This window comes from Dendrobates tinctorius, unplaced genomic scaffold (genome assembly GCF_039654945.1).
Source record: "Dendrobates tinctorius isolate UK_male_01 unplaced genomic scaffold, ASM3965494v1 ptg000163l, whole genome shotgun sequence".
Classification (NCBI taxonomy): domain Eukaryota; kingdom Metazoa; phylum Chordata; class Amphibia; order Anura; family Dendrobatidae; genus Dendrobates; species Dendrobates tinctorius.
Window position 1 is genome coordinate 620,651 of NW_027361830.1, and position 16,422 is coordinate 637,072.

At 42.0% G+C, this 16,422-nt stretch overlaps 1 protein-coding gene across 3 annotated transcripts in view; it reads right to left on the reverse strand.

Moving 5' to 3' along the window:
- NQO2 (N-ribosyldihydronicotinamide:quinone dehydrogenase 2) overlaps positions 1-16,422 on the reverse strand; it is a 154,858-nt gene that overhangs the window by 63,492 nt on the left and 74,944 nt on the right. The window contains exons 1-2 of one of the 3 annotated variants that reach the window (XM_073550132.1): positions 15,507-15,696; positions 14,600-14,691 (exon numbers count right to left, since the gene is read on the reverse strand). The exons of 1 other annotated variant lie outside the window; for it this stretch is intronic. In XM_073550132.1, coding sequence (XP_073406233.1) covers positions 14,600-14,691; positions 15,507-15,676 — 262 coding nt within the window. In that variant the 5' untranslated portion in view covers positions 15,677-15,696. Of the gene's footprint in view, positions 1-14,599; positions 14,692-15,506; positions 15,697-16,422 lie in introns of those variants that run through there. One more of the 3 variants, XM_073550133.1, reaches the window with a different exon arrangement.

Here is a 16,422-nt window from a genome sequence, read left to right on the forward strand (position 1 = left end):
GGCTCTCTATCCAAGCTGCTGTTGTGCCTCAAGTCTTAGATGGGAGTAGGGCATTTACAGCCTCCTACTCCTCTGGTATCTGTTGTAGGACCGTTAGTATCCGTAGAACCGTGGAGACCAGGCTCCAGTTCATGTGCTCTCAAGCTGAGGGAGCTCTCCTTCCTAGCTCAACCTCCAGCTTCTCTCCACACGTCTGCACACTTCACCCTCCGCAGACTGACTCCCTACTCCTTCCTCTTGGCCCTCAGAGAGCACTCCTCCCCTCAATCCTGGTTCAGAGTTCCCCCTGCAGGCCTGGAGTGGAACTGTGTTGCATGTATGGATTGACTGCGAGAGAGACCCATCATTGCTCCCAGGCATGACATCACCCTCCCCTGGAGGAAGGTAATGCCACTGTGGCGACCATACTCCTGGGGGCGCCACAGTATTGCACGTGATGTGTTGAGTGATCGTAAATGTCTTTGTACCATCACTAGATTTAAACGTCAGGGCTCTTTGCATATTGGGGCAAGCAATGCAATCATTGCATGGGTAAAATCCCCATTTCGGTCCTTTTGAGCCAAAAGCTTTTTCAACTTCCTGTCCGGAGAGATAGCTATGATTCTGAAGATAGGCTCGGTTCAGCCTAATGGGTTAAATGAAATTTTAAACTTTGCCCCTTTTCTTTTAAATAATTTATTGCTTTTAGAATTTAAGTATGTTGTGTATATCTTTTTATGTCTTGTTTTTAACATCTTTTTTTTTCTATTGAGTTACACATTTCCTTAGTTTCACTGATACTTACCGTTTGTAGATGGTCTGGAGAGCAGCTTAGATTTGGGTGCGGGTGGAGAAAGATGGCTGGTGTTGTGCGATTTTCATATGTTGGAGGACAGATGACTACCTGAGGCCTCTTATCCTTGGAAAAAGAAAGAAAAAATGGAAGAATATAAATGACACTCTAAGGGCTCATACTCACTTGAGAGAGACTCGCATGATTCTCTCGTGCGAGTCTCTCGCATGAAAACCTGGCACTGCCGCTAGGCACTGGGACCAGAGCGTGCAGCTGCATAGAAATACATGTAGCCGCACGCTCCGGTCCCAGTGCCGAGAATCGTGCGAGTCCCTCGCAAGTGAGTATGAGCCCTTAGTAAAAATAGTTTTTTTTAATATTTTTAGATATTTTCAGAAGTGCAATTTTTAATATATGAAGGCACTTTATTATATATTACTTAATATTTTTAATGTAAGATGCCTAAATGTACTATTCTTGCAGTAGATAAATTATTTACTATAGTCACTTTTCATTTTTTTGCACTAATTACATCCACTGTGTGCAAGTAATTTTACTTTATGATTCTATTAAGATATTTCACTACACTGTATGGTTAAAGATAGAGATCTCACATCAGTAATTAATATAGATTTAAAAAGTCACTTTATGACAGCAAGTCACTGAGCACATCTTTAATCTTATAAAATTGCTATTTGGTTGGTTATAGTGCTATCCTGTCTAAAATTATAGATATGGACATTTGGTTCATCTTTACATATGATCTCACTCACTCTCTATTTTTTTTTTTCACACTCACATAGTATATTCCAGTATTAACATTGTGTTTAACATGCACTAGTATATAGTTGATAGTAAAAGAGTTAATAACAATAAAGGAGAAATATGCAGCACTCACCAATATAGCTGAAAAACTGTGCGTCTTTATTTTACATGAATTCCAGCAATAGATATGTGGACATGCAGGGCATTAGAGGAATGCTAGGGGAGGGAGGTGCCGGACAACGGCCGTTTCGCGATTACTCACTTCTACGGGTCTCCTTTTTTCGCTTCACATTGAAATATTCATGTTTTTTTCATGCAAGCACCTCCGTTTTTTGACTGAAATATATGCCGCAATACCTCAGATAAATAGCTCCGTCTGTTAATGTGGTGATTTGTGTGCCCTAGTATGTCGTTCATCTGTTTGCTCTTTGCTGGGATTAATAACAATAAAACCCTTCCCCATATTACTTTTTAATATATATACACACAGATTTAGCTTAATAAGAGATATTGCCTTGAAAGTGTTTCATGCACATCTGTGCTATATTCAGCTAATACAATAATTTTCAACACAATGCAGCTATAGTACGTACACAGGAAGGCAGAGCTTTTATATATTTTTATATCTCTCCATCATCATGCACTGATATTGTTTGTAAGCAAATGTAGCCTGGGCTCGCTTTATGTACTTTATATCTACAGTATGTAGCCTAAGGTAGAGTTCTTAAAATTGTTTAATAATGGGCATTTATAATGCTCTGCATGTTACGTGGGAACCCGGTACTTCACTTACCCGACCATTCCTGCGGTGAGCGCTCCCTTCTGATGTCGGGCTGTGAGTCTCTATGGTGACGCGTCCACAGCGTCGCTAAGTCTGTCCCCTATCCCGACACGTCGAATGGGGGGGCGTGGATCAGTGGCGTGGAACGCCGACCTGCCCTGACATCACTCCCCCATACATAGATGCGAGCGCCATTACATACCGCTGCCACCACTGCTTAGGCAGGACTATAAATAGATCCAACATCGGTACCCCTCACCAGAGCTGGACTGGCCATCTGGCAATTCTGGCAAATGCCAGAAGGGCCTGTCTGGTTGTGGGCTGCCTTGTCTGCTACTCTGTTAACAGAATCAGTGTTCTGAGGACCCCCATACTATTAAGAGTTGTGATGAAGCACAAAGTCACTTACCACAGCAGGCCTCTGGTATCATTAGAAACATTGGTGTTGTAGTAAATCTTGCTTTCCTCCATGCAGGGTAATATTAGTAATGTATCCCATCTGGTGCTTGGGGCCAGTGACAGCATGGGCCTGTGTTATTTCAAATGCCAGAGCTGATTTTCCATCCCAGTCCATACCTGCCCCTCACAGACACATCCCCCAGGAAGAAGCAAACGCGAAAAGTGCGTTGGGGCATTCGGACTGCATTACAGGTCATGCATCTACACATTTGTGTTCACTCTGCTTACTGACTACAATTATTTTGCATATGACTTTTTCACCAGAGCTCAAGCTCTAAATACCATTGCTGCTAGAAACACTCATGCACTTTGCTAGTAATTTGTATTAACAGGCACTGAAGTATACACGGGTGAATTTACAGCTTGCTATTTGTCTATTAGCCGTGGGACATACCTACGATGCCCTAGACGCCTCGGCACAGCCAAAGAGTTAACTAAGCCTAAAGCAAGAAAGGGGAAAGTTAAAGTGCCCCGGAGTAGAACCCCAAAGGAATAGATAGCCCCCAAACATATATTGCCGGTGAGACAAGATGAGGCACAAACACAGGCAGAAAATAGAGTAAGCAAATGATGGGGCCCAAACTGTCTAGATAGAACAGGACAGAAAAAGATACTGTCTGCAATCATGCAAGAAAACACTAAAAAAATCCAACACGTCTGATATGCAAAAATACTGAGGCCACACGACCTCTCCACCACTAGATCACCATTCTGGTGTGAACTGGAAGCAAAACAAAAGATACTGATATAACAGGGGACTAGCAATACTGAACAGACTGGCATAAGCTGTGACATATGGAACAGGGTCCAGCACTGGTCCCAGCCGGGAACAATGCTGAACCCACGCAGCAAAGCAGAATGCAGAGAAAGGGAAAAACTGGATCAAATGGAAAAAGATTCCAGCAAACAAATAACTTATCTGAACAATGCAGGACCAAGCAGGGGGCAAGCGGACTTCAAAATGCCCAGGAAGAAAACCAAATCACCAGCAGCAACTGGGGGAAGCTTGCTGACTTAAATCTTCCCAGTCTGTAACACCTGACCTCCAATCATTCTCTTCAGGTGATTGACTTCTGTCAACCCGACCAGCTCCATTACCAGCAGCAACCACCAGAGGGAGCCCAAACTCAGAGATCAGGTCACAAGTGTTCACAACATCCAAGTCTCCATGGACTTCATTATTGATCTCTCACCCTCAGATATGAAGTATGCTGTTTGTGTCGTGGTGGACAGATTTAGTACACAGCATCATTTTGTTCTTTAGCCTTGTTTGCTTAAATGGAACCTGTCACTTCGTTTTTCAGCTATAAGCTGCGGCCACTGCCTTTCGGGGCTTATCTACAGTATGGTATAGATGGTATCTGCAGTACCTGATACCATCACCTTAATTGAACAAATACAGAAACACAAAGGAACCTGGTATGGAGTGATATATTTAGCTAATGCTTTCGTCACCATACCAATTGACCAGAAATACTGGAATCAGCTTTCTTTCACATGGAATGGGAGACAATACATCTTCACACGTCTTCCCCAAGGGTGGATACACAGTCCACCCATTTGTCACTGGGTAGTGAGAGAACACTTGGATGAGTTTGTCCTTCCATCACACATCGAGATATCTCATTACATTGATGATATTATAGTACAAGGAAGGAACAAAGTACCCTTAGGCTGTGTGCACACGTAGCGATTTTTAAGCTTTTTTGCCGCGATTTTCGGCGCGAAAACGCTTAAAAATCGTGTACAGAACGCCTCCCATGCATTCCTATGGCATTCCGCACATGCTGTGCTAATGCTGCGCTTTTTTCCGCGGCGGAATCGCATCGCGGAAAAAAACGCAGCATGCTCTTTCTTTTGTGCGGAATCGCAAAGAATTGCCGCGATTCCGCACCCATAGGAATGCATGAGAATCGCTTACTTCCCGCATATGGCTATGCTCACCATGCGGGAAGTTAAGCGTCTCATGTGCGGTTGGTACCCACGGTGTGGAGGAGAGGAGACTGTCCTCCAGGCCCTGGGTACCATACCCCTGTAAAAAAAATAAAAAATAAAAAATCGGGGTATATTTACCATCCGACGTCCCGCGCTGCATTCCCGGCCTAGCGTTCCCAGTAATGCCTTGCGGCAAGGCCCTGTGATGACGTGGTCTCGCGAGATCGCTATAGCAACGCGAGACTACGTCATCACAGGTCTCGCAAGGCATTACTGGAAACGCTGAGGCCCGGGAAGGCAGCGCGGGACGTCGGATGGTAAATATACCCCGATTTTTTATTTTTTTTTTAGCATTTTAACATCCTATCTTTTACTATTGATGCCGCATAGGCGGCCTCAATAGTAAAAACCTGGTCACACTTGTCAAACACTATGTTTGACGAGTGTGACCAACCTGTCAATCACTTTCCAAGCGATGCTTCAAATCGCTTGGAAAGTGCTTGAATAACGCACGTGAAAATCGCGGCAAAATCGCGATCATAATCGCGGTAAAATCGCGGTGAAATCGCGCGGAAAAAAACGCGCGATTTCTGGGAAGGAGTCCGGTTTTTAGTGAGCGTTTTAAAACGCTACGTGTGCACATAGCCTAAGGCTTTTGAAATAGGAAATTACCTGAAGCAGCTCAGCGTTATACTTCCTTTGAATGTCAATTATTGGGATGCTACTGGGCATTAACTGATATGGAACAATTAACAATAGGACATGAGGTAACAAATCATCATTGCATGAGAAAATAGCTAAAGTTTCTATAGGACTTCAGCAGCAAGAATTACTAAAGTCACACAAGGAATCACTGGTAGCATTGGGGGGTTCCTTTTGAATAATAAGTCTGCTCTTTCTTTTTAGTGCCCAATTCAAATTTGGAGATGGCTGCTGATCGGTGTTACATGCATGGTCCTTTTGGTCTCTGTCAAGGAGAAGAAGTGCCAGTCAAATAAAATGTTGCATTGTGGAAAATTAAACAGAACCTATGGAGTTATTTGGCATAATTGACGAACATGAGCCATTTTTGTATGACAAAGACGGCTACCACTACCAATATACTAGACACTTGCATGGTAGCTATACCACCTTACAACTATGGACAAAATTGATAGGGGGGGGGGGTTGTCCAAGATGAGGAGATGAAGAAGAAGATGTGATCCAGAATTATACATACAACCTGTATTATGCTTGTATAAACTGTACTGGAGAGGAGAGGATTATCTTACTGAAGACATTATAACTATAAAGATTTAAAATATTGCATCTGCTGAGTTATGTTATCAAATGACTTGTAATCAAAATAAAATAGGTAAATGTCAGCAAATAAAAATAAAAGGTAAAAAAAGGCACAATGAAGATAATATGTGCGGTTCACGTTCAGATAACAGCTGTAAGAGAATGAGGGAGGGAAAAAAAACATGAAGTATAACAAAACAGTAATCTCGCCCTCACATATACAACATGTAAAATTGCCCAAGGGGTGGATGTTTTCTTGTGGGAATACCATTTTTAATTATATTCCAATTAATATAACAGGTGGCAGGATCGGACTGGCCCATAGGGGAACAGGGGAATCCCCTGGTGGGCCCCTGTGCAGTCAGGGGCCCCCAACCCCACTGTATGGGCAGTACTTGGAATAATTCACATGATTTACAATATACAGAAAAAAGCAGCATCTCATCATTCATTAACCAAACTACCTAACTTATTATTATATAGAGATCTAGGTAAATTTGTGAACAAGGGTCGTGTAATATTTGTATGCAGGTGAAAAGTGGGCCCCCAAGGTCATTGTTATTGGTGGGCCCTTGGCACTCCAGTCCGACACTGCCAGGTGGGGTATGTGTTATTTCTAGATTAGGCCTAATGTTGTATCCTTTGTTTCCATCCCATAAAGCTAAACGTCCAAAAAAGGGGATTTTCCGGTTTAGCTGAAGATTGTAATTATAATGTAAACCTTTTAACTGAATCAGAAATTCTAGGGTTATCTCTTACGATTGTAGGATCTCCTGCCATAGCCCCGTATGCTGCTATGGCTGTAGGGAGATTATCTTGTCTTGTAGCTAGATCAATAAATACTACCAGTAGAGTCTTAGAAGATATATTATTAGATATACAAAGTTACCAAAAAGCTATCTTACAGAATAGAGCTACTACTGTATAGATTATTTGGTTGTTTACGCTATATTTTAGGAGTATTTTTTTGCTATAATTTGTGTTTGTATTGCCTTATGCTGCTGTATACAATGTATTCTCTCATATCAATGTATCGTTCATCTGCTGAAGCTATTCCCTTGGGATATGGTATTGTATATAAATGAAAGATGGTTTCCAAATGGCCAAGGGTGGATTGTAGTGCTAAGATGTTAATGGCCATCAGGAACCCATATTGGTAGTCTGTCTTTAAGAAACTTTTAAAGATATTAGACAATAACAGTTCAGCTTATGTTAGACTTGTATTTTCTGTAATTTTCCCAGCACCTGGACCCCATAGTTTCCAGTGAGAACATGACCACATAGATAAGAAAACTATGTTTAGTGAGAACGGTGTATGTTTATATTACTGCATAGTTTTGCTATTAATGTTTAGTGAGAAATGTTGTGTTTATAGTATGGTATAGAAATGTGCTTATAGTTTGGTATAACATTCGGAATCAGGAGAGTTTTTGGGCATGATTTATCTGGTGACGTATTTGTCCAATGTTGATTGACATCTGCAGAGCAGGCCACTGAGTACGATGGATACTATGGCCGACAAATAGAAATTGTCAGAGCTTGTGTAACATTTGGTTATGCAAGCATTGTTTTTTCCACACAATAAATAAGCTGGGGAAAATTTCAGCTAAGATTGAAGCCTTTTAACCTGTGGACTAGAAAGGGGACGCCTATGGTTCCACAATGTGTATATCCCAGGAATTTCTCTGTCTTCCCTGTTTTGATGTCCGGACAGATGATGTGCTTTTCCTGGTGAAGTTTTTCTTATGCAGTGTGTAATGTAATTACTTTACCTTTGTGATTTATATTATGCAAAAGTATACCCAATATTTCCTATTTTCTGTAATCATTTGATTATTATAAAAAAATTAATCACCTTTTTTAAAGCCATCTCCAGCCCCTGTAAATACTTGGCAAAACAGGGGGTAAACCACTGTTTGGGCGCATGGCAGAGCTCTGAAGAGAAGGAGCACCATTTTACTTTTTCAACGCAAAATTGGCTGGAACTGAGATCAAACGCCATGTCACATTTGGAGAGCCCCTGATATGCCTAAACAGTGGAAACCCACCCACAAGTGACACTATTTATGAAACTAGACCCCATAACAAACTTATCTAGATGTTTATAACGTAGAAAATAAAAAATGATATTTTTTTCCACAAAAACAATATTTTCGCCCCCAATTTTTTATTTTACCATGGGTTACAGGAGAAATTGGACCCCAAAAGTTGTTGGGCCATTTGTCTTGAGTACACCGATACCCCATATTTGGGGAATACTACTTTTGAGGCACAGTGCAAATCTCAGAAGGGAAGAGGTGCCATATTAGAGTTCAGATTTTGCTGGAATGGCTTGAGGGTGCATGTCACATTGACAGAGCCCCTTAGGTGCCAGGACAACAGAAATATGTGAACTCATTTTACAAACTACACTCCCCAGTGAATTCATCAAGGGGTGCAGTGATCATTAGTGATCAGCAAGTATACCCATTGCTCGGGTTTTCCCGAGCATGCTCGGGTGTCCTCCGAGTATTTTGGAGTGCTCGGAGATTTAGTTTTCGTTGTGTAATCTGCATGATTTGCGACTTGTAGACAGGCTGAATACATGTGGGAAGTCCTTAACAAACAGGCATTCCACACATGTATTCAAGTTGTCTATCAGTCGCAAATCATGCAGATGAGACAACTAAAACTAAATCTTCGAGCAAGCCAAAGTACTTGGAGGACATCCGAGTAATAGTCCCATCAGCCGCCGCCTGCTGTCTCTTTTATCATTTAAATATAACTCCCATCATTCTCCTCTGCTCACACTAGGGAACAGCGCTTACTGTAATGCTTCACCCCTGGCGCACTTCTGTGTGGTACTGATTGCAGCACACAGTTGCCACACATGTGCCGCAAGTATTACACACACGGACACTGACATCTCCGTTACCGGAAATATCAGGATGTGTGAAAGAGGCCTTTTAGCGGGGTTTTTAGGTTTGGCTGCTGTCACACACTAAAAGACACTTTTTGAGAGCTATAATTTTTCCAAATTTTGGCCCACAGAGTCATATGAGGTCTTGTTTTTTGCGGGACAAGTTGACATTTTTATTGGTACCATTTTCAGTGTCATGACATTTTTGATCGCTTTTTATTCTGATTTTTGGGAGGCAGAATGAAGAAAAACCGTCAATTCATGAATTTCTTTTGGGGGACCTTTATACCATTCTGTATGTGGTAAAATTGATAAGGCAGTTTTGTTTTTTGGGTCAGTACGATTACAGCGATACCTCATTTATATCTTTTTTATATTTTGTCGCTTTCATACAATAAAAATTATTTTATAGAAAAATAATAATTTTTGCATCGCTTTATTCTGAGAGCTCTAACTTTTTTATTTTTCTGCTGATGGAGATGTATTGTGGCTTGTTTTTTGAGGGACAAGATGACGTTTTCAGTGGTACAATGTTTATTTATGTCCATCTTTTTGATCGTGTGTTATTCCACTTTTTTTCAGTGGTATGATGATAAAGCATTGTTTTTTGCCTTGTTTTTTATTTTTTTATGATGTCCACTAAAGGGGTTAACTAGTGGGACAGTTTTATAGGTTGGGTCATTGCGGTCACAGCGATACCAAATATGTGCACTTTTATTGTTTAGAATTTTTTTCATTCAAATATTTATTTAGTGATAGAATATATAGATTTTTTTATAATTTTAAAAATATTTTTACAATTATTTAAAAAAGTTTTCCTTTCTCTAACTTTTTTCCTTAGTCCCACTATAGGACAATCATTTTTGAAGGCTGATTGCTTCAATAGCATGCAGATAAAGCAGCATCTGCATGCCATAGAAGCTGTCAGCGCTGCACAGAGAGACTTGTTGATCATGCACTGTGCATGAACAGCAAGTTTCCTCGCTCTGGTGACAAGCATGTTATCATGGCAACATAGGGTCACCATGGAAACGATTGGGACCCCATGTCTCACCGTGGGGTCTCCAATCCAAAGGCAGAGGGCCTGTCAGCCCTGTTCCGGCTTCCAGAATGATGCAATTGTGTTCGATCACAGCATTTCAGGGGTTAAAGTGCCGGGAGTGGTCTGTGACCACTCCTGGCACCTAGTGCGGGGGTGTCAGCTGTCAGAATCAGCTAACATCCGGCGGCGATCACCCGCGCATTCCCCGTGTGCTCGGCCCATCGCGATGATGTAATATTCCATACCTGGTAAGATAGGCCCAGGTCACATGGATGGAATATTATGTCAGATGCTAGAAAGGGGTTAACCCCCTTTCTGCCAGATGACGTACTATCCTGTCCATGTGCCCTGGGCCTTAATGGACGGGATAGTACGTCATACGTGATCAGCCGCGCTCATGGCATTGAAAAGTCAAACGGTGCTCCTTCCCTTCCGAGCTTTGCCATGCACCCAAACAGTGGTTTACATGCATATATGGGGTATTAGCGTACTCAGGACAAATTGTACAACAACTTTTGGGGTCCAATTTCTCCTGTTACCCTTGGTAAAATAAAACAAATTGGATCTGAAGTAAATTTTTTGTGAAAAAAAGTAAAATGTTCATTTTTTTTTAATCATTGCAAAAATTCCTGTGAAGCACCTGAAGGGTTAATAAACTTCTTGAATATGTTTTTGAGCACCTTCAGGGGTGCAGTTTTTAGAATGGTGTCACTTTTGGGTATTTTCTATCATATAAACTCCTCATAGAATCATAGAATCGTAGAGTTGGAAGGGACCTCCTGGGCCATCTAGTCCAACCCCCTGCTCAAAGCAGGATTCGCTAAATCATCCCAGTCAGATGTCTGTCCAGCCTCTGTTTGAAGACTTCCATTGAAGGAGAACTCACCACTTCTCATGGCAGCCTGTTCCACTCATTGATCACTCTAACTGTCAAAAAGTTTTTTCTAATATCTAATCTGTGTCTCTTCCCATTCAGTTTCATCCCATTGCTTCTAGTCTTTCCTTGTGCAAATGAGAATAAAGTTGATCCTTCTACAATGTGACAGCCCTTTAGATATTTGTAGACAGCTATTAAGTCTCCTCTCAGTCTTCTCTTTTGCAAACTAAACATTCCCAAATCCTGCAACCTTTCCTCATAAGACAGGGTTTGCAGACCGGTCACCATTCTGGTCGCTCTTTTCTGAACTTGCTCCAGTTTGTTGATGTCTTTTTTAAAATGTGGTGCCCAAAACTGGACACAATATTCCAGATGAGGTCTGACCAAAGAGGAGTAGAGGGAAATAATGACTTCACGTGATCTAGACTGTATGCTTCTGTTAATACATCCTAGAATTGCATTTGCCTTTTTTGCTGCTGCATCACACTGTTGACTCATATTCAGTCTGTGATCTATTAGTATACCCAAGTCTTTTTCACATGTGCTGTCACTTAGCCCTATTCCTCCCATTCTATATATGCTTTTTTCATTTTTATTGCCCAGATGTAGTACTTTGCATTTCTCCCTGTTAAAAACCATTCTGTTAGTTGCTGCCCACTTCTCCAGTTTATTTAAATCTTTTTGAATCCTCTCTCTCTCTTCTCTAGTATTAGCTATCCCTCCTAGCTTTGTGTCATCAGCAAATTTAATCAGTTTACCCTCAATTCCTTCATCTAAATCGTTGATAAAGATGTTGAATAATACAGGGCCCAGGACAGAGCCCTGTGGTACCCCACTTGAGACATTCTTCCAACTGGATGTGCAGCCATTTACGACCACTCTTTGGGTCCGATCACTAAGCCAGTTATGAATCCACCTAACAGTTGCCTTGTCCATTCCATGCTTAGTCATTTTTTCAATAAGGATTGTATGAGAGACTTTGTCAAATGCTTTGCTGAAGTCAAGATATACTATATCTACAGCATTTCCTTGATCCACCCAATCAGTGATACCGTCATAGAAGGAAATTAAGTTAGTCTGACATGACTTATTAGTTAGAAACCCATGCTGACTCTGTTTAATCACTTCATTCTTATCCAGGTATTGACATACATGTTGTTTAATAATTTGTTCAAAGATCTTTCCTGGTATAGAAGTCAGACTCACCGGCCTATAGTTGCCTGGGTCCACCTTCTTCCCCTTTTTGAAGATAGGAACAACATTTGCTCTTCTCCAGTCTTCTGGCACTTCTCCTGTTCTCCAAGAATTTTCAAAGATTATGGAGAGGGGTTCAAAAATTTCTTCTGCTATCTCCTTCAGTAATCTGGGGTGTAATTCATCTGGACCTGGAGACTTGAATTCATTTAGGTTAGCTAAGTGTTTCCTCACTATCTTTCTGTTTATAGATATCCTGGATTCTTCTATTCCCTTAATAGGACAGTGAATAACAGTTGATGTTGCATTTCCTTTCTGAGAGAAAACAGATGCAAAATAGGAATTTAAAAGTTCAGCCTTCTCAACATCCTGTCTTACCATTTCATCATTTTCATCCTGTAAAAATCCTATAGCATCTTTGACTTTTCTTTTACTTTTGACATATCCCCAAAATCCTTTATTATTGCTTTTGACATCTCTTGCAAGCCTCAGTTCATTTTCAGCTTTAGCTAATCTGATTTGTGCCCTGCAGGTACTGCAGACAGCATTATATTCTTCTTTAGATATGCCTCCCTCTTTCCATTTTATAAACATTTTTTTCTTCCTTTTTAGCATGTGCTTAAGTTCTGTGTTCATCCATCCTGGTTTCCTTAAATGCTTCCTATTCTTCCCTCTTTTCGGAATTGTTAACAACTGTGCTTTGAGAATTTCATTTTTCAAGATTTTCCCATCCTTCCTGGACATTTTTGTCTTTAAGGATATCCAGCCATTGGATCCCTCCAATTCTTTTTCTGAATCCCTTAAAATCTGCCTTTCTGAAATCTAACCTTGACGTCTGAGTCTTCACAGGTCTTCCACCTCTAGTAATCCAAAATTCTAAAATAGCATGGTCGCTACCTCCTAGGGTCCCAGCCACTTTTACCTCCTCAACCATTTCCTCCCTGTTTATAAGGATTAGATCCAAGGTAGCAGTTCCCCTTGTTTTCTCCCTTACCTTTTGGAAGATAAGGGAACCTTTGGCCAAGTCTGAGGTCCAGCGCACTCTGGAAGATTTATTCATCCAGGATATATCTGTACTTGGCCGCATTCATGTTATCTTCAATGGCAACCAGTCGCTCTGTCCCTGCAGCTGAAAAACACCCCCATAGCATGATAATGCCACCACCATGTTTCACTGTTGGGATTGAATTGGGCAGGTGATGAGCAGTGCCTGGTCTTCTCCACACATACCGCTTAGAATTCTCACCAAAAAGGTCTGTCTTCATCTCATCAGACCAGAGAATCTTATTTCTCAAAGTCTGGGAGTCCTTCATGTGTTTTTTAGCAAACTCTATGCGGGCTTTCATATGTCTCTCACTGAGGAGAGGCTTCCGTCGGGACACTCTGCCATAAATGGCCCAACTGGTAGAGGGCTGCAGTGATAGTTGACTTTGTGGTAATTTCTCTCATCTCCCTACTGCAACTGTGGAAATCAGTCACAGTGATCTTGGGGTTCTTCTTTACCTCTGTTACCAAGGCTCTTCTACCACGATTGCTCAGTTTGACTGGACAGCCAGGTCTAGGAAGACTTCTGGTGGTCCCAAACTTCTCCAATTTAAGGACTATGGAGGCCACTGTGCTCTTAGCAACCTTGAGTACTGCAGAAATTCTTTTTTAACCTTGGCCAGATCTGTAACCTTGCTACAATTCTGTCTCTGAGCTCCTTGTCCAGTTCCCTTAGGGTGTGTGCAGACGCTGTGGAATCCGCTGCGGATTAATCCGCACGGATTTTGCAAAAACCGCAGATAAACCGCAGGTCAAAAGACCTGTGGATTATCTGCGGTTTTGCCTGCGGTTTGGTCCTGCGGATTCACCATCTCCACAATGGTGGAGATAGGAACCCGCAGCGGTTTCCGCAGAAAGAATTGACATGTCAATTCTTTCTGCGGATTCAAAACCGCAGCAAATCCGCGCGGATTTTTCCGCAACGTCTACACAGCGTTTTTTTATATCATTCATTTGAATGGTACTGTACACCGCAGCTAAAACTGCTGCGGGTCCGCAGCGGCCAAGACCGCTGCGGAAACGCAGCGGAATCCGCAGCGTGTGCAGATACCCTTAACCTCATGATTCTAATTTGGTCTGACATGCACTGTGAGGTCTTATCTAGACAGGTGTGTACCTTTCCAAATCAAGTCCTATCAGTTGAATTAAACACAGCTGGACTCCAATGAAGGAGTAGAACCATCTCAAGGAGGATCACAAGGAAATGGACAGCATGTGACTTAAATATGAGTGTCTAAGCAAAGGGTCTGAATACTTATGACCATGTGATATTTCATTTTCTCTTTAATACATTTGCAAAAATTTCTACATTTCTGTTTTCAGTCAAGATCGGGTGCAGAGTGTACATTAATGAGAAAAATATGAACTTATTTGAATTTACCATATGGCTTCAATGAAACAAAGAGTGAAAAGTTTAAAGGGGTCTGAATACTTTCCGTACCCACTGTATATAAAGACCAACATGGATATTACCGCCATATGGTCAGTGGTAGTTACCAGTCCTACGGAACATATAAGAGATTACTGCACAGTTATAGATGATGACTTACAGAGGATGTTCTTTCTGATGGAATCGTTCACTTTCCCCATCTCTTCCATCTGGCCCAGACCGACATGACAACTTCTTCCAGCCAGGACTCGGCTGCAGAGATTAAAACAAAGACACATTTCACATCTCACATCTTCAGCACCATCATCATCTATTCCCAACCTGCACAAATTCCTTATCCTGATGATACCGCAATGCTGAGCCACTGCTGCCGTATGTGTCCCTATCACTGCACCTACTGTGTGCCCTCTAAATTTTAAAAGCCACACTTTTAGAATATAGTAATGCCAGGTGCAAGTGCCCTAGAAAACAGTGTCAACATTTTGGCCCCTAGAAAGTATTGTCTTCTGTGTGCCCCTTTGACAGTTGTAGCCTGAGTTCCCCTTTAACAATAAGTGCCCACTTTACATTTGATAATGTCCCGTGTCTCCCCCCTGTACAGCTCCCCTATACACAGTATGATGCTCTCTTATACACAGCACCATGCCCCCACACTGTATAAATACTGACCCCTTAGTATACCCCAAACTGTTTGATGGCTCCAAGCCTTCAACACTGTATGATGGCCCCCTAGATAGCCATCATATAGTATAATGCACCAGATAGTCCTCAATATAGTATAATGCACTCCCCATAGGCCTCTGTATAGTATAATGCACCAGATAGTCCTCAATATAGTATAATGCACTCCCCATAGGTAGACTCTATATAGTATAGTGCACTCCCCATAGGCGGAGGGCTGTGCAGCTGTTCTTACACCTTAGATACCACAGTACACCTCTGTATATAGGGTTCTGGTCACATGGCTCCTCACAAACTTGTCAGGAATGTCACTAGTTTCCATAAAGCGTCTGTGAAGCGACATTAGCACATGAAGGGTTAACAAAAGCAAAAAGAAAAACCTTTACCAGTAAAACAGTGCGGCTGTGGGCGGCTGCGGAGCCCTCAGGACACGGTGCAGAAACCGAGTAGACGACACCAGCGTAGCACTTGCAGCACACAGCGCCATGTTACCACTGCGGCAGCCTCCTGTATTCTGCTTGCCGCTGGTCTGTGTGAATTGTAGGCTCCAGGTCATAGAGAGCAGACCACATTGCTGCATGCTACACTGCCCACTACAGGCATCTCCCTGCAGTGCTTACTCTAATGTTCAAGGAAATGATTTACCTTAAATGAACTTGTGTACGCTAAAGCACGTGACTACTGCACACAGCACTGAGGACAGTGGGGAGAGGTCAGCTTGCGCAGAGCTGAATCCTGTCAGGGAGCACTCAGCAATCTACAGTATGATAAACGCACTGCAGAAATGTAGGGTTTTTTTTAGACCACATTCACGTGTTGAGTATTTGGTCAGTTTTTTACATCAGTATTTGTAAGTCAAAAGCAGGAGTGGAACAATCGGAGAAAAAGTATAATAGAAACACGTCACCACTTCTGTATTTAACACCTACTCCTAGTTTTGGCTTATAAATACTGATGTAAAATACTGACCAAGTAAGGACATTACTGCTAGTGATGAGTGATTTTCTTCAGAAAACGATCATCAAAGAGGGATTTTTGGTACTCACCGTAAAATCTTTCTTGGAGCTTTCATTGGGGACAATTAACCATGGTTGTACGCTGCTGTTTCTAGGAGGCTGACACTAGGCAAAAAAGTAGCTCCTCTCCAGTAGTGAGTGAAGGGAGATGGACCGGGCCAGCGATACCCCTCTCGTGTCCGGGCCGTAACTATTGGGTCTGTCACCACTGTTGCTGGGGGGAGAGCTTTCTGACCAGGACAGACCTTTGCACTCGACTGTAGGGGGCAGGTCAGAATTAAAAGGG